Consider the following 24,580-nt stretch of genomic DNA (forward strand, 5'->3'; position numbering starts at 1 on the left):
ACAGTTCGCACTTCGGTGCTCTAATTATTAAGAGTTGCCTAACACACCCTGTTGCGGTGTTGTGTCAGCAAGTGGTCTAATCGGACTTCAATCCTAGTTGGGGTTAAGTTCGCTGACTGCTTGCTCGCCTTCTATGTGCGGTACCGCGATCCTGTGACGCAACAGGATCGCTTCCTTGACGTTGGGTGAAGTTTAACCCACGCGAGTATACTTATGAGTACCGCCATATAGTCCGTCATTACTCAGCAGCAGGTTCCATCTCTGCATGGTGGACCCCGGGCTACGAACGCACCGTACACTATCAGTCTTATTATTTGGTGTGTTCCGCTAGCCCTAACATTACACTAGCGCCAGGGTCTGGCTAGTGATGACGGACAAACAGCAATCCCTGCGGTATATACAGCAGCTGGAGGGTAGGTTGGCGGCTCTCGAGAGCGCAACATCAGCTGTGGATGTTACCGCAGTTGCTGTACAGGCTGCCAGCGTGGCTGCAGCAACTTTGTCCATTGCCACCCCTGTTCTGACATTTTCTCGCCTCCCGCTGCCAGAAAAATTTTCTGGTAATAGCAAATTTTGTAGGGGATTCGTGAGTCAGTGCTCTATTCATCTCGAGCTTCTGGCTGCACGTTTCCCCACAGAGCGGGCTAAGGTGGGATTTATTGTGTCCCTATTGTCGGACAGGGCGTTGGAATGGGCTACGCCGCTGTGGGAGCGTGGCGATCATGTGGTGCAGAGTGCTCCTCTGTTTTTGAGCACTTTAAAACAGGTCTTTTTAGGACCTCAAGTCACCCATGACACTGCGCTCCAACTGCTGGCATTAACTCAGGGTGAGTCCTTGGTCAGTCATTTTGCCGTCCAATTCCGCACTTTAGCATCTGAGCTGGAATGGTCGGATAAAGCTCTTATCCCCATATTTTGGAGGGGCTTGGCTGACCATGTAAAGGACGCTCTGGCTACTAGGGAGATTCCTGCCACACTGGAGGAGTTAATAACAGTCTCCACTCGAATTGACCTCCGTTTTAACGAGCGGAGGTTAGAGCGAGCCCAGTGTAGGCAGAGGTTTCGGCTGGCTCCTACTTTCGCCAAACCTCTGGAATCTCCGGTCCTGGTTCCTGAGTCACATGAGGCCAGGGAAGTGTCACAAGCGGGACCTAAGTCCCGGACCGCTTGTGCACTCAGGGTCTGTCATGTTTGCCAGCAGTCTGGACATTTAGCCACCAGATGTCCTCAGCGGTCGAGGAAACGTCAGCGTCTAGTGGTCGTAGGTGGAGGTACACTAGACACGGCGACGTTTGCCTCTAAATTGTCCTTTAAGGGGACAATTACTATAGGCTCATTCTCCCACTCGGTAGAGCTCTGCGTGGATTCTGGGGCGGAGGGCAATTTTATGTCTTCTGCCTTCGCCCAACGCCACGCAATACCTCTGGTTATGCTAGCTCAACCTGTAACGGTACGAGTGGTGAATGGGTCGACTCTGCCCTCACAGATAACTCACCAGACCATCCCTTTTACTCTGTCCATGTCGTCATCTCATCAGGAGATTATTTCTCTGCTCATCATTCCAGAGGGAATTGATGAGGTCCTGTTGGGAATACCTTGGCTACGGTACCACTCTCCTCATATCGAATGGTCCTCAGGCAGAATTCTGGGATGGGGTGAATCTTGTGGGGGTAGGTGTCAGAGGGAGTGCGTTCAGGTTGCTACTACAGAGGTACCCGCAGATCTTTCCTCTCTCCCCAAGCAGTATTGGTCGTATGCAGACGTATTCTCCAAAAAGGCAAAGGAGACCCTTCCGCCCCATCGCCCCTATGACTGTCCTATTGACCTCTTGCCTGGTGCTGAGCCTCCCCGGGGTCGAGTCTATCCGCTATCTCTCCCGGAGACGGAGGCAATGTCACAGTACATCCAGGAAAATCTGGCAAGAGGGTTCATCAGGAAGTCAGTGTCACCTGCTGGGGCAGGGTTCTTCTTCGTGCAGAAGAAGAGTGGGGAATTGCGTCCATGCATAGACTGCAGGGGTCTTAACGCCATCACCGTTAAGAATAAATACCCTTTGCCTTTGATATCTGAACTGTTCGATAGGCTTCGGTGAGCAAGGGTATTTACTAAATTAGATCTGCGGGGTGCTTACAACCTGATTCGCATCCGTGAGGGGGACGAATGGAAGACTGCTTTTAACACCAGGGATGGGCACTATGAATATCTGGTGATGCCCTTTGGGCTCTGTAATGCCCCAGCCGTTTTCCAAGACTTTGTGAACGATATCTTCCGGGATATGCTTTCCACCTCGGTCGTAGTCTATCTGGATGATATTCTCATCTAGTCTCCAGATATTGACTCCCACCGGAGAGATGTTTGCAAAGTCTTCGACCTCCTACGGGCAAACTCCCTCTATGCCAAGTTGGAGAAGTGTATGTTTGAGCAGGAGTCCTTACCTTTCCTAGGCTACATCATCTCAGCCCAGGGATTGGCTATGGATCCTGCCAAACTACAGGCTGTGATGGACTGGCAGGAACCCCATTCTCTTAAAGCGGTGCAGCGCTTTATGGGGTTCATCAATTATTATCGCCAGTTCATCCCGCATTTCTCAACTTTGGTAGCTCCCTTGGTTGCCCTCACCAAGAAGGGGGCGAATCCCAAATTGTGGTCTGAGGAGGTCTCCAAGGCCTTTATCTCTATAAAGTCACACTTCGCTAGCGCTCCCATTCTTCATCGCCCCGATGTTGATAAGCCATTTATCATGGAGGTGGATGCCTCTTCTGTTGGTGCTGGAGCAGTCCTCTTCCAAAAGGATGCTCAAGGTCGGAAGCATCCTTGCTTCTTTTTCTCCAAGACCTTCGCACCAGCAGAGAGGAATTATTCCATCGGGGACAGGGAGTTGCTAGCCATGAAGTTGGCTTTCTCGGAGTGGAGACATCTCTTGGAGGGAGCACGTTTTCCCTTCCAAGTCTTCACAGATCACAAAAATTTGGTGTATCTGCAGACAGCTCAGCGGTTGAATTCTCGCCAGGCCAGATGGTCCTTGTTCTTCTCCCGGTTTCATTTCACCCTCCATTTCCTTTCTGGGGAGAAGAACATTCGGGCCGACGCTCTCTCTCGCTCCGTTGTGTCATCTGCGGAGGAGGAGGAGGAGCCTCGGCTTATTGTCCCCACCGAGAGTTTGAGAACCGTGGCCCCGGTTTCGCTGGAGTCTGTGCCCCGGGCAAGACTTTTGTTCCATCTAGTTTGCGACCGGAGGTTCTCTCTTGGGCGCACTCGTCCAGGGTGGGTGGACATTTTGGTACTAAAAGGACATCAGAGTTACTGGCGAGGACATACTGGTGGTCGCATATGGCTCGTGATGTCATGGAGTACGTTCGGGCGTGTGTCTCTTGTGCCAGGAACAAGACTCCTCGGCAACGGCCAGCTGGTTTGCTTTATCCTCTGCCCGTGGCTGACAGGCCCTGGGAGATGGTCGGGATGGACTTTGTGGTTGGCTTACCCAAGTCTCGTAATTGCACCATTATCTGGGTGATCACCGATCATTTTTCCAAAATGGTGCATTTGGTGCCTCTTCCACGGCTACCATCTACACGGGCGTTGGCTGTCTTGTTTATCAAGCATATCTTTCGCTTACACGGTATGCCAGACAAAATTGTTAGTGACCGGGGTCCCCAGTTTGCGTCTCGATTCTGGAGGGAGCTATGTCGTCTACTCAGTATTGAGTTAAATCTCTCTTCGGCATATCATCCCGAGACGAATGGGTTGGTAGAAAGGGCCAACCAGACCTTGGTCACATATCTGCGACATTTTGTTTCTGCCAGACAGGATGACTGGGCATCCTTGCTACCGTGGGCAGAGTTTGCACTTAACAATGCCGTAGCCGACTCCACCGGTCAGACTCCATTCCTCTTAAATTACGGCCAGCATCCGCGTGTTCCTGTGCCCATGCCTGTGTCTTCCGCTGATCCCAGGGTGGCAGACTGGGCTGTGGAGGCACAGGACATTTGGGATCGCAAGCAGGATGCCATTCGGGCCTCCAAGGAGAGAATGAGGTCCTCCGCCGATGTTCATCGGCGCCCCGCTCCGACTTTTGCCCCTGGCGACTTGGTGTGGCTCTCCGCCCGTAACATCAGGCTGCGAGTTGAGTCCACTAAGTTTGCTCCTCGCTACTTGGGTCCCTTCAAGGTTCTCAAACAGGTTAATCCTGTGGTCTACCGCCTGGCTCTTCCTCCACGCTTGGGTATCACCGACACCTTTCATGTGTCCCTCTTGAAACCCGTATACATGTCCCGGTTTTCCGAGTCATCTGCCGGGACATCGGGTTCGTCTACGGACGATTACGAGGTGAACGCTATTTTGGGGTGCAAGGTGGTATGCGGCAAAACGTTTTATTTGGTGGATTGGAAGGGTTATGGTCCAGAGGACAGGTCATGGGAGCCTGCTGAAAACATTCGGGCCCCACAGCTCATTGCTGCCTTCGAGCGTAGCGAGGCCCAAGGAGGGGGGGGCCCTAGGAGGGGGGGTAATGTTAGGAGTCGAGTTTCCTCTGCTGCACAGGGGGAATCTCGATCCGTCTCCTCTGCGGTCTCCCATTCTCCTGCAGCCGCAGTGGAGCATGCTAAGCATTGACGTCGCTCCCAGTGTCTTGCTCACTCTCACTCTGTACAGAGAGTTACTGCTGCTTCTTCAGCTCCTGCCATTAAAGTCAGTGCTGGTCAGCGGCGAGCGGACTTCCCTGGGACTAAGTCCTTGTTTGCGCACACTGAGCATGCCCAGAGCAAGATCTCCCGTTGGAGATCGAGGGTCATGTGCTCTGGCTCTGCAGAGCATTCCATTGGTCCTCTTGGCAGGTCCTGGAAGGGCAAAGTTTCTGTGGCCACTTCCTGTCCTGCAATTATATAAACTGCGCATGACCGCACGGCCATGCGCTAGTGTACAATTGAATACGTGTGTTTGTTGTGAGTGCAAGTCGTTCATTAAATACCCCTACCCTATTGTATGACTGTTCGCGTATGGAGTATGGCTGCTATCTAGCGCCCGACAAATCACTCAACGTGTCACACACGTATCAGCGTCTATTGCTGTGACCGCCAGTGCGGCGCCACGCGCCAGTAGTGCGCTTCCTGACCCACGTCTGGGTGCTTAGTGGTGCCTGCCAGCACGGCACAGTTCGCACTTCGGTGCTCTAATTATTAAGAGTTGCCTAACACACCCTGTTGCGGTGTTGTGTCAGCAAGTGGTCTAATCGGACTTCAATCCTAGTTGGGGTTAAGTTCGCTGACTGCTTGCTCGCCTTCTATGTGCGGTACCGCGATCCTGTGACGCAACAGGATCGCTTCCTTCACGTTGGGTGAAGTTTAACCCATGCGAGTATACTTATGAGTACCGCCATATAGTCCGTCATTACTCAGCAGCAGGTTCCATCTCTGCACGGTGGACCCCGGGCTACGAACGCACCGTACACTATCAGTCTTATTATTTGGTGCGTTCCGCTAGCCCTAACATTGTATTTCTTTGGTTTGCTATTTTTCTGTCCAGCTTGCTATTTTTATTGTTGTCTTGCTTGCTGGAAGCTCTGGGACGCAGAGGGAGCGCCTCCGCACCGTGAGTCGTGCGTAGGGTCTTTTTTTTGCGCCCTCTGCGTGGTTTTTTTGTAGGTTTTTGTGCTGACCGCAAAGTAACCTTTCCTATCCTCGGTCTGTTCAGTAAGTCGGGCCTCACTTTGCTAAATCTATTTCATCTCTGTGTTTGTATTTTCATCTTTACTCACAGTCATTATATGTGGGGGGCTGCCTTGTCCTTTGGGGAATTTCTCTGAGGCAAGGTAGGCTTTATTTTTCTATCTTCAGGGCTAGCTAGTTCCTTAGGCTGTGCCGAGTTGCATAGGGAGCGTTAGGCGCAATCCACGGCTATTGCTAGTGTGTTTGATAGGATTAGGGATTGCGGTCAGCAGAGTTCCCATGTCCCAGAGCTCGTCCTTTATTATCAGTAACTATCAGGTCATTCCGTGTGCTCTTAACCGCCAGGTCCATTATTGTCCTGACCACCAGGTCATAACACCTAGGTGATTCCAGTCAACCAGAGCAGGAATCACTTCTACAGCTTTGCTTTGTATTTTGGATCACAACATTTAGCCGATATGTCATTTTCAAGTAATTAAACCATTTTTTAGGTTTGATTTTCACCAACAGACAGTGTACGAAAAACTTTGGATTCATCAAATGTTTTCCATATTATTTCCTTGGTAGTATAGGATGGATACTGTTGCCCTTGACCTGGATGCAATTTGGTGAATATCCTATGTACAGCTTCTAAGCTAAGTATCGGATATACACCAACTTCCAGGCTCCATATCTCACCATCCACTACAGCTTTGAACATGTGATTAACCTAATTTTATAGAAAATCATCTTGGTTATTTCATACAGAAATTTGACTTGCAACTATTTTGCATTAGTTATGCAGATTCTTGTCATGACACTGCATTGTTACTGTTATGCTTCTAAAAATCTATTTTTTTTTTTTAATTTTGTTAGGATTTTGTAAATTCATTATTGACTTTCAACACTGCCTTAATCCTTCTGGCCATGCTCTCGATCACATTCAAACATGTCTTTTCTACATGTTCCAAAAGTTGGTGCACACTGGTCGACTCACTTGTGTATTCATACATCTTTTTCTTCAAGACCAATCCAGCACCTCAACTTCAATATCATTGAACCATTTCTTCACCAATATATGCTTCGGGTCATTGTCCTGCTGGAATAGTATGTTATCCTTTTCATAACCATGGTACTCAAGTGAACAAAGTAGCTTATAGGATGATCACATATAGCTCATCATTGAAGTCACCAGCGATCCTGATCAAGTATCCAAAGCCTTTGGCTGTGAAACAACTCCATATCATCAGGCTTTCTCCACCGAACTTGACAGTTCCTTCAATTTATCTATTCACTAGTTTTGAGCGATACCGTCCGATACTTGAAAGTATCGGTATCGGATAGTATCGGCCGATACCCGAAAAATATCGGATATCGCCGATACCGATATCCGATACCAATACAAGTCAATGGGACATCAAGTATCGGAATGTATCCTCATGGATCCCAGGGTCTGAAGGAGAGGAAACTCTCCTTCAGGCCCTGGGATCCATATTAAAGTGTAAAATAAAGAATTAAAATAAAAAATATTGTTATATTCACCTCTCCGGCGGCCCCTGGACATCAGCGGGAGGATCCGGCGTCCGGCACGGCTTCTTTCTTCAAAATGCGCGCCTTCAGGACCTGTGGAATGACGTCCCGGCTTCTGATTGGTCGCGTGCCGCCCATGTGACCTCCACTCGACCAATCAGAAGCCGCGACGTCATTCCTCAGGTCCTAAAAGGCGCTCATTCTAGGACTTTAGCTGAGGAATGACGTCGCGGCTTCTGATTGGTCGCGTGGCGGTCACATGGGCGGCACGCGACCAATCAGAAGCCGGGACGTCATACCACAGGTCCTGAAGGCGCGCATTTTGAAGAAAGAAGCCGTGCCGGACGCCGGATCCTCCCGCTGATGTCCAGGGGCCGCCGGAGAGGTGAATATAACAATATTTTTTATTTTAATTCTTTATTTTACACTTCCGATACCGATACCCGATATCACAAAAATATCGGATCTCGGTATCGGAATTCCGATACCGCAAGTATCGGCCGATACCCGATACTTGCGGTATCGGAATGCTCAACACTACTATTCACCACTTTTTACCTTGCTTCTTCCATACTAATTTGCAATCAACAGAGCCTATTGACTTTGGTCTTATCGCTGCAAATCACGTGTTTCCAGTCTTCTACTGACTACTTTTTTGTACTTTTTAAAATTTGAGTCAACGCTTCTTATGATGATATTAAAATTAAGGCTTCTTTACCTTTTTTTGGGCCACTATTCCAGACTTATGTAATGTGTTTCTCACAGTACTTGCATTGACATCTGTGACCCACACTATTATGAAGCATGCAAACAACCTCCAATGCTGTGCTTGTCGCATCAGAACTGAGAGACCTTGTGATGAGCCAACTTGTTGACTCCAATATTTTGCATAGACATCCACCTCTTGGCTTTTGAATGGATCAATGGACGTCATTTTGTATTCTTTCAACTGCCAAGACCCTCACGTGATACAGTTTGGCAATTTTCTTGGAAGAGAGACTGCTATCGATGACCGGGATGGGAAATGTTCTTCATGGTTGCTCCTTAATTTGAAGCAGTGACCTTTCACTTGGGAATCAACCTAATAACAAACTGAAGCATTCAGGAATGTAAGAACAAGTTGTAATTTGTAATATAAAGCAAAAAATGTTTTGCGAAAAGCAAAACAGTAACAATGCAGTGACTTGACAAAAATCTGCATAACTAGTCATATGCACTTGCTTTCTTGGGGGGGTGTCCGCTTTCTTTTGGGTGTGACTGCTTTCTTTAATTAAGGGTCTTGCCTTGACTCTTCCTCATTGAACCGCATCTAGGATTGATTTTTGGAATAGGGATTATATTTCAAGCCTACTCCAAAAAGGTAAAAAATTCCTGGAAAGGCTTATTTTTTGGCAGATAGGACTTATTGTTGAGGAAACAGGGTATTTTCTTATTGTAAGAGATTAATAAAAGTGATGTTAATATTAAGTTTATAGAGTGTATATTATGTGAAACAACATTTTTTAGGTTTGATTGTTATCCAGCATTTTAATAAAAAATATTTTACATAGATGTCTGGCTACCATCCCTAGCAATAACAAACATCTTAGACTAAGCATGTTAATAGGGCAATTGAACATATTAGTCTTCAAGCAGGGATTGAGCTGACAGTTATAAAATGCGTAAAACTAGATTTAATATGTGACTTTAATGACTTATAGCTCAGCCCTAACCTTATTAAACTATTAATAATTAGACAGGTGTCTTTGTCCTATGAGATTAGCACATAATGTACTGAGACGATATTGAACATTTTCCTCTACGTCAATCCAAATAAACTAAAGATAATGAGTGAATAATAAAGCTTAAATACAAACATGACCTGAACTTAAAATTAAGTCATAGATCCACTTAGAATAAAACATATTTTTGTTTTTGTATAATATAAACTGGATACAATTTTTATTTATTCAATCCATGAAGGTTGGAACTTAATGTAATAAGAAACAATATCTAGTAGCATAATTACTCTATGAACAAAGTCATTGAGTTCATATTTTTATCTCTTTCTGGTGTCTGGTCCAAAGAATAAGTACAATTCTGGAGATTTTTAAAAACTTTCTGACATGTCTCAAACTTTCAGACCTCCTTGAAGATTTTTACTTTTGATAATAAAGTGGTTGTAAAGAAATTGAAAAACCAAGCAATTTTTTTTATCTACAGAAGTAAATAAATAGAGACAAGTATGAAAAGCAACCATGCCAAGGAGATTTAATCCTTGGCAATCTCTTTATCATTTTAACTGTAATTTAAAAATAGTGCAAACATATAACACTGACACTACATGGCCAATATTAAGTAGAATCCTATGCTACCCAACAGCTCAGACTCATTAGTGAATGCCACAAGACTTTCGAATTTGCCCAGTGGTATCTGAACCATTATTTTAGCAGAAGGTACTCTAAATCCAGTATGCTGCAAAGTGGGATCTCCATTGATCAGACTTGTTTTTCCAGCACATCCTATATATGTGCTAACAGATTGTGACATTTGTAGTCCAAGCATGCAACTTAAAATCTTTGTCATGTTCCTTAAACCATCCCTAAATATTTTTTCTATGAATCACACCGTTATAAGACACTGCTTTCTCCTTTGCACCTTTGTCCTTTGAATTACACTATAAATTACACTCAACATTTAAATTAATGAAATACCTTTCCACTCTTTATTTTTTGGGATATTGGGGTAAATCGCTGGTCAAGTTCTAACACCTTGATCTCCACTATCTTCTTACAGTGATCGCCATGATTTGCCATTAACTCCTCAGCTTGATCATGGACTGAATCCACCTTTGGCTGAATGTCATTTAGCTCAGACTTTAAAATCTATAGGCCACAGACATTGAAAAAAAAAATTAATTCATGAATGGAAGTCATATAAAGTTCATATCAAGTACAGAACATATAGTAAAATGTGTTAAAGTTGAATTAGCCTTAGATGTTTTTATGTGACGCCTCATATTAGAAAAAGCAAGAATCAGTTGATTTTTCCTGTACTTTTGTTTCCCCTTGAGAGTGTCAGATGAGTCTGACAACCCCTTATATTGTCCTTCCCTGCGAAAATTACAAGGAAGTTTTCTCTAATCTGAACACACACACAGCGATTGAACCTACAGTGTACTGCATCAGGGATCTCCCTGTTTTAGCAGTACATCATGAATCTCCATACTGTTTCCTGCTTCACTCTTTTTTCTTAGTACATACACCTATATTACACACATTAGTGTTTTTAGTATGACTTCATACAGACTAACTTATTTTACTTTGTTAATTGTATCATTTACCAAGCCATTGTGTTTAAAGTTCATCTAGAGAAGACGATAATAGAGAGCGAGCATTTGTTTGAAAGCTCATTCAACCATTATCGGTTTGTGAAAAAAGGCTGGAAATCCCACAACAAATGAGCACATTGCTTAATTGTAGGGGGATTGGATAATTCACGACAGCATTCAAATCATGTTTATTTGCAGTACATCATCGAGTGTGCTGCCTATAATAATGCTATTCTAAGCACACAGAATGAATGCACTATGTCTGGTATTGCAGAGCAGTTCTTAATTGAATAGAAGAGAAAGCTCAAGAACAAGAGGGGTGCTTTGCCTATATAGAGCAGATAAACTGAGAATATAGTATATATTTCAGAAGAGTACAAGATTATAGATCAAGATACCTTCAGCGTTTCCTCTCTTTGTTGAGGTTTTTGTTTCTTCATCTCATCAAGTAATGCTTCTGCATGATCCATCCAAGCACTTGTGTTAGCAACTCCTTGATTAAAAGATTCCATTTGCTTTTGATATTCCTGCAACAAATATCCCAAAAGTGGTGGATCAGGAAGTCTCTGTTGAGCCTTGAATAAAACAGTATCTTTACACTTCAGTATTTCTGTACATTTAGATAAAGGTTTGCCAATGGGCATGTAGCAAAAGAAAACATCCTCAATAAATATTGGCCTCATATTTCTTAGAGAACAGAACAGTGGACCATGGTGGTGTGGTTAAGCACAGTTTCAGAACTTCTATAGCTGACGTAAAGAGGAAGGAAGGATGGTTTAGAGGTACATTTTGTGGGAATTTAATGTGAATTATATTAGCCTGGTATGACCCCTGAATTATTTAAAAAGTATGGTTGTCACAGATAAAAATTAATTTCTGATGGGCTCAATCCCAAAGAGAACCGTTAAGTCTTTGATTAGCTTAGTGCAGAGTTCCTAAACCTTTCTGGCCTTGAGAGCTACATTCAGTTATAACAGAGGGTCATGGGCCAAATTCAGCTCTGAGAGAGGGTTGCGAGCTACATCCAGCTCCTGTCCCACTCACAATAGTGACTACCAGAGCCCCCGTTACCGGTATAATGACAGCTAAATCCTTTCCATTAAAATCTCTAAGGCAGAATGCCAAGCTACAGGGTTTACTATCTTACCACAATTCAGACCTGCTCTCCTATGCAGGGCTGGACGCAAAAGTCACCATCTGGAGATCTGCTCATATTCGACAGTGCTGCAGCCAAAAACTGAGCTTTGTGGCTTTTTGGCTTTCCCTTGGTTGCCAGCATAAGCTGAGTTCTCAGATCGGGGCTGCTGAACTCAGTTATGTATGCTTCCCATATATTTTAGAGATGAGCAAATTAATTGATGAAAATCAAATTTAAGTCAAATGGTATGAAATTCTCAGGTCCCAGTGAATTCTTTTAATTTGTGATTCAATGTGTGTGATTTCCAAGAAAATATCTAATGGCTTTTTACATTTTTCAGTAGATTACACTAGCCACAGATGGCTGACATGAGCTCAGTGGTGGCAGCTCAGGCTTTCCCATATTGCCTTGCAGCTATCACAACACATGATATAGTACAGCTACTCAGGAAGAGCGATCTTAGCCTGGATAAAAAGCTAGAAAGTGAATGCATAAGGTGCTTAAACATAGTGAGAGGATGTCCGAGCTCACAGAACAGCATTAAAAATAAGGAAGAGATATAGCTAAAGCATTAAACAAATAATATGGACAGTGATATGTCACACAACTGCAGCAGAAAAGAAGATGAATATAATAGTATGTGAATTTTACAGATTCAATTTCAACAGGAAGGAGATTAGAGAATTGCTAGAAGTATCAGTGACAGACTCAGTGCGATTAATCTGTGTTATAGTGTAGCTCTCATCTGTTCATGCTACATTTGACTCATTTAAACTGCACTACAGAGCAGCAAGTCATCACTATATATGTTACAGAAAAAAAGTACAAATCAGTGTTGACAAGGGACAGTTTGCTAACTAGTCCCAAGTGACTGCACTGAGTGTTTGCATTTCTTGTGTAATCTCTTTTGTAAAGGCGGGGAAAACGTTTAAAAAATGCAAAAGAAAACTCCCCAAAATTCACAACTGGAAATTACAATTGATCTTTTTCCTCCTGAAACTATATAAGTGGAGAGTAAACAGATAGCTTTATTGAATACAAGATACATTACTCATCTCACGTCTGGATAATGTTACCTCTGACAGCAACACCGTCAGTTTATGTTCTGTAAAAAATGGTCTGTCTGATCACAAATGACTAAGGAATAATTTTTGGATCATTTCTTAATTTAAAAAAACATGAAAAGTTTTTCAGCGTTATTAGGGTCTGTTTCCACGTGCAGGAAACGCTGCGTGTCTGACGCTGCATAGAGCTGCAGCGTCAGACACGCAGCGTCCAGATGTTACAGCATAGTGGAGGGGATTTAATGAAATCCCGTCTCCACTATGCGTGGTAACACGCACGCGGCGGCCCTGTGACTCCGGACATGCTGCGCGTCTTTTCAGATCGCAGCATGTCCGTATATCTTGCGGCGACGCTGCGTCGCCGCAAGATATAGCACAGGGCCCTATGGTGGGGAGCGATGATGCCGGATGTGTGCTATGAACACATCCGGCATCATCGCGTCCCAGAAAGGGGGCGGGGCTTACCACAGAGCGGCTAAGCCGCTCCGACGATACCGCCGGCCATCCTGATCGTGGACACATACCCTTACATGGCCTGTTTTTTATTACTGTTTCCCATTTGTTTTTGTTTGAGATCAATTTGTTAAAGAGCTTGATAGGGGTTGGATACAGTCTTAGGAGACCTCATAGAGCTATGCACAATTTCTCAGTGAAAATGGGAAAATGTGTAGTATTGTAATTCATGGTGAATCAACAATTCAAGGTGATCTAATTTGTGGAAAAGCTCACCAAAAGATTTGGTTATCTGTAAAATATATAAAAACACATTGGACTTGGGAGTCTTTTTTTTCCAAAAACATTCTGGTTTGGTGAAATATTCTTAAAATGTAACAGTTGTTTTATTTTTTATTTCATAAATCAATAGTATACATGAAAATAAGAAACTTGGAAACTTATTGTTAGGGCTAGCGGAACGCACCGAGAAGAAATAGATATTTATTATAAATGGTGCGTTCGCAGCCCGGGGTCCACAGTGCAGGGAGAACCTGCTGCTAGTGAATGGTGGCACTGTTTGGCGGTATAGACTAGCTCTGTTACCTCACAGAGCAGCCGCGAGAGGAAAGCACTGCGCCCTGTTAGCCTCACAGGAGCACAAGCTTACTGCCAAGCTGATAGCAGTCTGTGGTTATACAACATGCAATCTCCTCACCGGAGAAGCTGGTATTCTAGGGGCTTATTTCAGCCGGGTCCCTGAACACACTCATACAATCTCCTCACCGGAGGTGCCGGTATTCTAGGGGCTTATTTCAGCCGGGTCCCTGAACACACTTATGCATAACCACACTGGCTCACATATGACTTGATACTAGCGCATGGCCGTGCGGCCATGCGAGCCTTAAATAGTTGCAGCATGTTTAGGACCTTACAAAGAAGGACCAATGGAGTGTTGCAGCACCTGAGCATGTGACCCTGGATCTCCACTGAGAGATCTCGCCCTGGGCATGCTCAGAGTGCAAAGCAGGATTTAGTCCTAGCAGCTACAAGGACCTTAGCTGCAGTATCTGATCATGTGACCCTCGATCTCCACTGAGAGATCTTACTCAGGGCATGCTCAGAATGTGAAAAGCAGGACTTAGCCCCAGAAGCGTCCGCTCGCTGCTGCCCAGCACTGACTTCAATGGGAGAAGCAGGAAACGCAGCAGTAACTCTTAGCACAGAGTCAGACTGAGCGAGACGCTGGGATCGACGTCTCCGCTGAGCAGGCTCCACTGTGGCAGAAGAATGGGAGACCGCAGCGGAGATGGCCCGAGATTCCCCCTGTGCAGAGGCAGGAACTCGACCCCTAACATTACCCCCCCTCTTAGGGCCCCCCTCCTTGGGCCTCGCTACGTTCGAAGGCAGCAATGAGCTGTGGAGCCCGAATGTGCTCAGCAGGCTCCCAGGACCTATCCTCAGGGCCGTAACCCTTCCAGTCCACCAAATAAAATTTTTTGCCACGCACCACCTTGCACCCCAAAATAGCGTTTACCTCGTAATCGTCCGTAGACGAACCCGATGTCCCAGCAGATGACTCGGAAAACCGGGACATATACACGGGTTTCAAGAGGGACACATGAAAGGTGTTGGTGATACCCAGGCGTGGCGGAAGGGCCAAACGATAGACCACAGGATTAACCTGTTCGAGGACCTTGAATGGACCCAAGTAGCGCGGAGCAAACTTAGTGGACTCAACTCGCAGCCTGATGTTACGGGCGGAGAGCCACACCAAGTCGCCAGGAGCAAAGGTCGGAGCGGGGCGCCAATGTGCATCGGCAGAGGACCTCATTCTCTCCTTGGAGGCCCGAATGGCATCCTGAGTGCGGTCCCAAATATCCCGTGCCTCCACAGCCCAGTCTGCCACCCTGAAGTCGGCGGAAGACACGGGCATAGGCACAGGTACCCGCGGATGCTGACCATAGTTGAGGAGGAATGGCGTTTGTCCAGTGGAGTCAGCTACGGCATTGTTCAGTGCAAACTCTGCCCATGATAGCAAGGATGCCCAGTCATCCTGCCTGGCTGAAACAAAATGTCGCAGGTATGTGACCAAGGTCTGGTTGGCCCTCTCTACCAACCCATTTGTCTCGGGATGATATGCAGAAGAGAGATTCAACTCAATGCTGAGAAGACGACAAAGCTCTCTCCAGAACCGAGACGCAAACTGGGGACCCCGGTCACTGACAATTTTGTCTGGCATACCATGTAGGCGGAAGATGTGTTTTATGAACAATGCTGCCAAGGCCCGTGCAGAAGGTAACCGTGGTAGCGGCACCAAATGCACCATTTTTGAGAAATGATCGGTGATGACCCAAATGATGGTACAGCCGCGAGACTTGGGTAAACCCACAACAAAGTCCATCCCGACCATCTCCCAGGGCCTATCTGCCACCGGCAAGGGATAGAGCAACCCAGCTGGCCTTTGACGAGGAGATTTATTTTTGGCGCAGGAGACACACGCTTGAATATAATCTCTGACATCCCGGACCATATGTTGCCACCAGTACGTCCTCGCCAGTAGCTCAGATGTCCTCTTTGTCCCAAAGTGTCCACCCACCCTGGACGAATGAGCCCAAGAGAGAACCTCCGGTTGCAAATTAATGGGCACAAAAGTCTTGCCGGGAGGCACAGACTCAAGCGAAACCGGCGCTACGGTTCTCAGGCTCTCTGAAGGGACAATAAGCCGAGGCTCCCCCTCCTCCTCCTCAGATGACACAACAGAGCGAGAGAGAGCGTCTGCACGAATGTTCTTCTCCCCAGCGAGATAATGAAGGGTGAAGTGGAACCGGGAGAAGAACAAGGACCATCTGGCCTGGCGAGAATTTAGCCGCTAGGCTGTCTGCAGGTATAACAAATTTTTGTGGTCCGTGAAGACCTGAAAGGGAAAACGAGCCCCCTCCAAGAGATGTCTCCACTCCGAGAAAGCCAGCTTCATCGCTAGCAACTCCCTGTCCCCAATGGAATAATTCCTCTCCGCAGGTGTGAAGGTCTTGGAGAAGAAGAAGCACGGATGCTTCCGACCTTGAGCATCCTTTTGGAAGAGGACTGCTCCTGCACCAACGGAAGAGGCATCCACCTCCATTATGAACGGCTTATCAACATTGGGACGATGCAAGATGGGAGCGCTAGCAAAACGGGATTTAATAGAAGAAAAGGCCCTGGAGACCTCTTCAGACCACAATTTGGGATTCGCTCCCTTCTTGGTGAGGGCTACCAAGGGAGCTACCAAAGTTGAGAAGTGGGGAATGAACTGGCGGTAATAATTAATGAACCCCATAAAACGCTGCACCGCTTTAAGAGAATGGGGTTCTTGCCAGTCCATCACAGCCTGTAGTTTGGCAGGATCCATAGCCAATCCCTGGGCGGAGATGATATAGCCCAGGAAAGGTAAAGACTCCTGCTCAAACATACACTTCTCCAACTTTGCGTAGAGAGAATTTGCCCGTAAGAGGTCGAAGACTCTGCCAACATCTCTCCGGTGGGAGTCAATATCTGGAGAAAAGATGAGAATATCATCCAGATAGACTACAACCGAGGTGGAAAGCATATCCCGGAAGATGTCGTTGACAAAGTCTTGGAAAACGGCTGGGGCATTACAGAGCCCGAAGGGCATCACCAGATACTCATAGTGCTCATCTCTGGTGTTAAACGCCGTCTTCCATTCGTCCCCCTCACGGATGCGAATCAGGTTATAAGCACCCCGCAGATCCAATTTGGTAAATACCTTAGCTCCCCTTAGCCTATCAAAAAGCTCAGAAATCAGGGGCAGCGGATACTTATTTTTAACGGTGATGGCGTTAAGACCCCTGTAATCTATGCAAGGACATAATTCTCCATTCTTCTTCTGCACGAAGAAGAACCCTGCCCCTGCTGGTGACACTGGCTTCCTAATGAACCCTCTTGCCAAATTCTCCTGGATGTATTGGGACATGGCCTCCGTTTCCGGAAGAGAGAGGTGATAGACACGTCCCCGAGGAGGTTCTGCACCAGGCAAGAGACCTATAGGACAGTCATAGGGGCGGTGAGGTGGAAGGGTCTCCGCAGCCTTTTTGGAGAACACGTCTGCATAGGACCAATAGTATTTGGGGAGAGAAGAGAGATCTGCGGGTATCTCAGTGGTGGAAACCTGAATGCACTCTTTCACACATCTGCCCTTACAGGTTTCACTCCAACCCAATATCCTCCCAGAGGACCACTCAATATGTGGGGAGTGGAAACGGAGCCAGGGTATTCCCAGCACAATCTCATCCATTCCCTCGGGAAGGACAAGAAGGGAAACTATCTCCTGGTGGGATGGGGACATAGCTAACGTGAAAGGGACAGTCTTGTGTGTGATCTGAGATGGAAGTGTTGACCCGTTCACTACTCTGACAGTCACCGGTTTGGCGAGCATCACCAGAGGTATTGCATGGCGCAGAGCAAAAGCCGAGGACATGAAATTCCCCTCAGCTCCGGAGTCCACACAAAGCTCGACTGTCAGAGAGTGAGAGCCTAATATGATTGTCCCCTTGAAGGACAGCTTGGAGGAAAAAGCCGCTGTGTCTAGAGAACCTCCTCCAAGGGTCACTAGACACGGTCGTTTACCCAACCGCCGTGGACATTTATTGGCATAATGTCCCTCTTGTTGGCAATTTCTGCAAACCACGGGTACTCGAGCGGTCCGAGACTTAGGTCCCTGTTGTGAATTCTGTGGCTGAATTCACTCCTGTGGTCACAAGTGGTACTGCAGCCTCTGAGCTTCCTCCCTCAGGTGTTCTGGTGAGCTCGTTAACTGCTTCATTACTTAACTCCGCCTGATGCTGCTATCCTTGCTCCTTGTCAATGTTTCAGTGTTGGATCTGAGCTTCTCCTGATTGTTCCTGTGACCTGCTGCTCTGTATAGCTAAGTGCTTTTTGTTTTTTTGTTGCCTTTTTTCTGTCCAGCTTGTCTTTTGTTTTGCTGGAAGCTCTGAGACGCAAAGGGTGTACCGCCGTGCCGTTAGTTCGGCACGGTGGGTTTTTTTTTTGCCCCCTTTGCGTGGTTTTGCTTTAGGGTTTTTTTGTAGACTGCAAAGTTCGCTTTACTGTCCTCGCTCTGTCCTAGAATATCGGGCCCCACTTTGCTGAATCTATTTCATCCCTACGTTTTGTCTTTTCATCTTACTCACAGTCATTATATGTGGGGGGCTGCCTTTTCCTTTGGGGAATTTCTCTGGGGCAAGTCAGGCCTATTTTTCTATCTTCAGGCTAGCTAGTTTCTTAGGCTGTGCCGAGTTGCCTAGGTAGTTGTTAGGCGCAATCCACAGCCGCTTTTAGTTGTGTTTAGGATAGGATCAGGTGTGCAGTCTACAGAGTTTCCACGTCTCAGAGCTCGTTCTTGTATTTTTGGGTATTTGTCAGATCACTGTGTGCGCTCTGATCGCTAAGCACACTGTGTTTCTGGATTGCCTTCATAACACCTGTCATTAGCAAACATAACAGTACAAGGAGCCACACTAATGATTCTCAATAGAGGGAAAGAAAAAGTTCTGACATCATTTTTTTTTTTTTCTGCTCTGTGTTCACTTTTTTTTTTTCCCCTAGACATTTGGGTGATTCTGGACACAGGTGTGGACATGGATATTCAGGGTCTGTGCTCTTCAATGGATAATCTCGTTATAAATGTACAAAAAATTCAAGATACTATTGATCAGAAATCTATGTTAGAACCAAGAATTCCTATTCCTGATTTGTTTTTTGGAGATAGAACTAAGTTTCTAAGTTTCAAAAATAATTGTAAGCTATTTCTGGCCTTGAAACCTCATTCTTCTGGTAATCCTATTCAACAGGTTTTGATTATTATTTCTTTTTTGCGCGGCGACCCTCAAGACTGGACATTTTCTCTTGCGCCAGGAGACCCTGCATTGAGTAGTGTCGATGCGTTTTTCCTGGCGCTCGGATTGCTGTACGATGAGCCTAATTCAGTGGATCAGGCTGAGAAAAATTTGCTGGCTTTGTGCCAGGGTCAGGATGATATAGAAGTATATTGTCAGAAATTTAGGAAATGGTCAGTACTCACTCAGTGGAATGAATCTGCGCTGGCAGCTTTGTTCAGAAAGGGTCTCTCTGAGGCTCTTAAGCATGTCATGGTGGGATTTCCTATGCCTGCTGGTTTGAATGAGTCTTTGTCTTTGGCCATTCAGATCGGTCGACGCTTGCGCGAGCGTAAATCTGTGCACCATTTAGCGGTACTGCCTGAGGTTAAACCTGAGCCTATGCAGTGCGATAGGACTATGACTAGAGTTGAACGGCAGGAATACAGACGTCTGAATGGTCTGTGTTTCTACTGTGGTGATTCCACTCATGCTATTTCTGATTGTCCTAAGCGCACTAAGCGGTCCGCTAGGTCTGCCGTCATTGGTACTGTACAGTCCAAATTCCTTCTGTCCATTACCTTGATATGCTCTTTGTCGTCGTTTTCTGTCATGGCGTTTGTGGATTCGGGCGCTGCCCTGAATCTGATGGATTTGGATTATGCTAAACGTTGTGGGTTTTTTTTGGAGCCTTTGCGGTGTCCTATTCCATTGAGAGGAATTGATGCTACACCTTTGGCCAAGAATAAACCTCAATACTGGGCCCAGCTGACCATGTGCATGGCTCCTGCACATCAGGAAGTTATTCGCTTTCTGGTGTTGCATAATCTGCATGATGTGGTCGTGTTGGGGTTGCCATGGCTACAAACCCATAATCCAGTATTGGATTGGAATTCCATGTCGGTATCCAGCTGGGGTTTTCAGGGGGTACATGGTGATGTTCCATTTTTGTCGATTTCGTCATCCACCCCTTCTGAGGTCCCAGAGTTCTTGTCTGATTATCAGGATGTATTTGAAGAGCCCAAGTCCGATGCTCTACCTCCGCATAGGGATTGTGATTGTGCTATCAATTTGATTCCTGGTAGTAAATTCCCTAAAGGTCGATTATTTAATTTATCCGTGCCCGAACACGCCGCTATGCGCAGTTATGTGAAGGAATCCCTGGAGAAGGGACATATTCGCCCATCGTCATCACCACTGGGAGCAGGGTTCTTCTTTGTAGCCAAGAAGGATGGTTCGCTGAGACCGTGTATTGATTACCGCCTTCTTAATAAGATCACTGTTAAATTTCAGTATCCCTTGCCATTGTTATCTGACTTGTTTGCTCGGATTAAGGGGGCTAGTTGGTTCACTAAGATAGATCTTCGTGGTGCGTATAATCTGGTGAGAATCAGGCAAGGAGATGAATGGAAAACTGCATTCAATACGCCCGAGGGTCATTTTGAGTATCTAGTGATGCCGTTCGGACTTGCCAATGCTCCATCTGTGTTTCAGTCTTTTATGCATGACATCTTCCGTGAGTATCTGGATAAATTCCTGATTGTTTACTTGGATGACATTTTGATCTTCTCAGATGATTGGGAGTCTCATGTGAAGCAGGTCAGAATGGTTTTTCAGGTCCTGCGTGCTAACTCTTTGTTTGTGAAGGGATCAAAGTGTCTCTTCGGTGTGCAGAAAGTTTCATTTTTGGGGTTCATCTTTACCCCTTCTACTATCGAGATGGATCCAGTTAAGGTCCAAGCCATCCAGGATTGGATTCAGCCGACATCTCTGAAAAGTCTGCAAAAGTTCCTGGGCTTTGCTAATTTTTATCGTCGCTTCATCTGTAATTTTTCTAGCATTGCCAAACCATTGACCGATTTGACCAAGAAGGGTGCTGATTTGGTTAATTGGTCTTCTGCTGCTGTGGAAGCTTTTCAGGAGTTGAAGCGTCGTTTTTGTTCTGCCCCTGTGATGTGTCAGCCAGATGTTTCTCTTCCGTTCCAGGTCGAGGTTGATGCTTCTGAGATTGGAGCAGGGGCGGTTTTGTCACAGAGAGGTTCTGATTGTTCAGTGATGAAACCATGTGCTTTCTTTTCCAGGAAGTTTTCGCCCGCTGAGCGTAATTATGATGTGGGCAATCGAGAGTTGCTGGCCATGAAGTGGGCATTCGAGGAGTGGCGTCATTGGCTTGAAGGAGCTAAGCATCGCATGGTGGTATTGACTGATCATAAGAACTTGACTTATCTCGAGTCTGCCAAGCGCTTGAATCCTAGACAGGCCCGTTGGTCGTTATTTTTTGCCCGCTTCGACTTTGTGATTTCGTACCTTCCGGGCTCTAAAAATGTGAAGGCGGATGCTCTGTCTAGGAGTTTTGTGCCCGACTCTCCGGGTTTATCTGAGCCAGCGGGTATCCTCAAGGAAGGAGTCATTGTGTCTGCCATCTCCCCTGATTTGCGGCGGGTGCTGCAAAAATTTCAGGCGAATAAACCTGATCGTTGTCCAGCAGAGAAACTGTTCGTCCCTGATAGGTGGACTAATAAACTTATCTCTGAACTTCATTGTTCGGTGTTGGCTGGTCATCCTGGAATCTTTGGTACCAGAGAGTTAGTGGCTAGATCCTTCTGGTGGCCATCTCTGTCACGGGATGTACGTACTTTTGTGCAGTCCTGTGGGATTTGTGCTAGGGCTAAGCCCTGCTGTTCTCGTGCCAGTGGGTTGCTTTTGCCCTTGCCGGTCCCAAAGAGGCCTTGGACACATATTTCGATGGATTTCATTTCTGACCTTCCCGTTTCTCAAAAGATGTCAGTCATTTGGGTGGTCTGTGATCGCTTTTCTAAAATGGTCCATCTGGTGCCCTTGGCTAAATTGCCTTCCTCCTCTGATTTGGTACCTTTGTTCTTTCAGCATGTGGTTCGGTTGCATGGCATTCCCGAGAATATTGTTTCTGACAGAGGTTCCCAGTTTGTTTCAAGGTTTTGGCGAGCCTTTTGTGGTAGGATGGGCATTGACCTATCCTTTTCCTCGGCTTTCCATCCTCAGACTAATGGCCAGACCGAACGAACCAATCAGACCTTGGAAACATATCTGAGATGTTTTGTTTCTGCAGACCAGGATGATTGGGTGTCCTTTTTGCCGTTGGCTGAGTTCGCCCTTAATAATCGGGCCAGCTCGGCTACCTTGGTTTCTCCATTTTTTTGCAATTCTGGGTTCCATCCTCGTTTCTCTTCAGGACAGGTTGAGTCTTCAGACTGTCCTGGTGTGGATTCTGTGGTGGATAGGTTGCAGCAGATCTGGACTCAGGTAGTGGACAATTTGATCTTGTCCCAGGAGAAAGCTCAACTTTTCGCTAATCGCAGACGCCGTGTGGGTCCCCGACTTCGTGTTGGGGATCTGGTTTGGTTATCTTCTCGTCATATTCCTAGAAAGGTTTCCTCTCCTAAATTTAAACCTCGTTTTATTGGTCCGTATAGGATTTCTGAGGTTCTCAATCCTGTGTCTTTTCGTTTGACCCTCCCAGACTCCTTTTCCATACATAATGTATTCCATAGGTCGTTGTTGCGGAGATACGTGGCACCTATGGTTCCTTCTGTTGAGCCTCCTGCCCCGGTTTTGGTGGAGGGGGAATTGGAGTATATTGTGAAGAAGATTTTGGATTCTCGTGTTTCTAGACGGAAACTCCAGTATCTGGTTAAATGGAAGGGTTATGCTCAGGAAGATAATTCCTGGGTTTTTGCCTCTGATGTTCATGCTTCCGATCTTGTTCGTGCCTTTCATGTGGCTCATCCTGGTCGGCCTGGGGGCTCTGGTGAGGGTTCGGTGACCCCTCCTCAAGGGGGGGTACTGTTGTGAATTCTGTGGCTGAATTCACTCCTGTGGTCACAAGTGGTACTGCAGCCTCTGAGCTTCCTCCCTCAGGTGTTCTGGTGAGCTCGTTAACTGCTTCATTACTTAACTCCGCCTGATGCTGCTATCCTTGCTCCTTGTCAATGTTTCAGTGTTGGATCTGAGCTTCTCCTGATTGTTCCTGTGACCTGCTGCTCTGTATAGCTAAGTGCTTTTTGTTTTTTTGTTGCCTTTTTTCTGTCCAGCTTGTCTTTTGTTTTGCTGGAAGCTCTGAGACGCAAAGGGTGTACCGCCGTGCAGTTAGTTCGGCACGGTGGGTTTTTTTTTGCCCCCTTTGCGTGGTTTTGCTTTAGGGTTTTTTTGTAGACTGCAAAGTTCGCTTTACTGTCCTCGCTCTGTCCTAGAATATCGGGCCCCACTTTGCTGAATCTATTTCATCCCTACGTTTTGTCTTTTCATCTTACTCACAGTCATTATATGTGGGGGGCTGCCTTTTCCTTTGGGGAATTTCTCTGGGGCAAGTCAGGCCTATTTTTCTATCTTCAGGCTAGCTAGTTTCTTAGGCTGTGCCGAGTTGCCTAGGTAGTTGTTAGGCGCAATCCACAGCCGCTTTTAGTTGTGTTTAGGATAGGATCAGGTGTGCAGTCTACAGAGTTTCCACGTCTCAGAGCTCGTTCTTGTATTTTTGGGTATTTGTCAGATCACTGTGTGCGCTCTGATCGCTAAGCACACTGTGTTTCTGGATTGCCTTCATAACACCTGTCATTAGCAAACATAACAGGTCCCGCTCGAGAGACCTCCATGGCCTCATGGGAGTCGGACGCCTGAACGGAAGATTCTAGAGGTCTGGCAAAGGTGGGAGCCAGCCGAAACCTCTGCCTACACTGGGCCCGCTCCAACCTCCGCTCGTTAAAACGGATGTCGATGTGGGTAGATAGAGAAATAAGCTCCTCCAGTGTGGCGGGAATCTCCCTGGTGGCCAAGGCGTCCTTCACATGGTCTGCCAGTCCTCTCCAGAACACCGGAATAAGGACTTTATCCGGCCACTCCAGCTCCGAGACCAGAGTCCGGAATTGAACGGCGAACTGGCTGACCATGGACGAACCCTGGGTTGTAGCCAACAATTGGAGCGCGGTATCGTGGGTGACACGAGGTCCCAAAAAGACCTGTTTCAGAGCGTCCAAGAAGAGAGGAGCACTCTGTACCACACGATCATTGCGCTCCCATAGCGGCGTTGCCCACTCCAACGCCCTGCCCGATAAAAGGGATAAAATAAATCCCACTTTCGCCCGTTCCGTAGGAAAACGTGCAGCCAGAAGCTCAAGATGTATGGAGCACTGACTCACGAATCCCCGACATTGTTTACTGTCACCAGCAAACTTGTCTGGAAGCGGGAGACGGGATAAAGTCGGAGCAGGGGTGGCAGAGGACAAACTGGCTGCATCTACACTTGCAGCCTGAACAGCGACTGCGGTAACATCCACAGCTGAGGTTGTGCGCTCGAGAGCCGCCAACCTACCCTCCAGCTGCTGGATGTACTGCTGTAAACGCTGACCGTCCGCCATTTACTAGCCAGACCCTGGCGCTAGTATACTGTTAGGGCTAGCGGAACGCACCGAGTAGAAATAGATATTTATTATAAATGGTGCGTTCGCAGCCCGGGGTCCACCGTGCAGGTAGAACCTGCTGCTAGTGAATGGTGGCACTGTTTGGCGGTATAGACTAGCTCTGTTACCTCACAGAGCAGCCGCGAGAGGAAAGCACTG

General features: G+C 46.6%; 1 protein-coding gene across 1 annotated transcript in view; it reads right to left on the bottom strand.

Annotated features, from left to right (window-relative positions):
• The window catches only part of DMD (dystrophin), a 4,179,683-nt gene that overhangs the window by 2,338,967 nt on the left and 1,816,136 nt on the right, over nucleotides 1-24,580 (bottom strand). The window contains exons 36-37 of the mRNA XM_069757653.1: nucleotides 10,881-11,009; nucleotides 9,866-10,036 (exon numbers count right to left, since the gene is read on the bottom strand). Of these exons, the coding sequence (XP_069613754.1) occupies nucleotides 9,866-10,036; nucleotides 10,881-11,009 (300 nt within the window). The remainder of the gene's footprint in view (nucleotides 1-9,865; nucleotides 10,037-10,880; nucleotides 11,010-24,580) is intronic.

The sequence above is a fragment of the Ranitomeya imitator genome, chromosome 3 (genome assembly GCF_032444005.1).
Source record: "Ranitomeya imitator isolate aRanImi1 chromosome 3, aRanImi1.pri, whole genome shotgun sequence".
Taxonomy (NCBI): domain Eukaryota; kingdom Metazoa; phylum Chordata; class Amphibia; order Anura; family Dendrobatidae; genus Ranitomeya; species Ranitomeya imitator.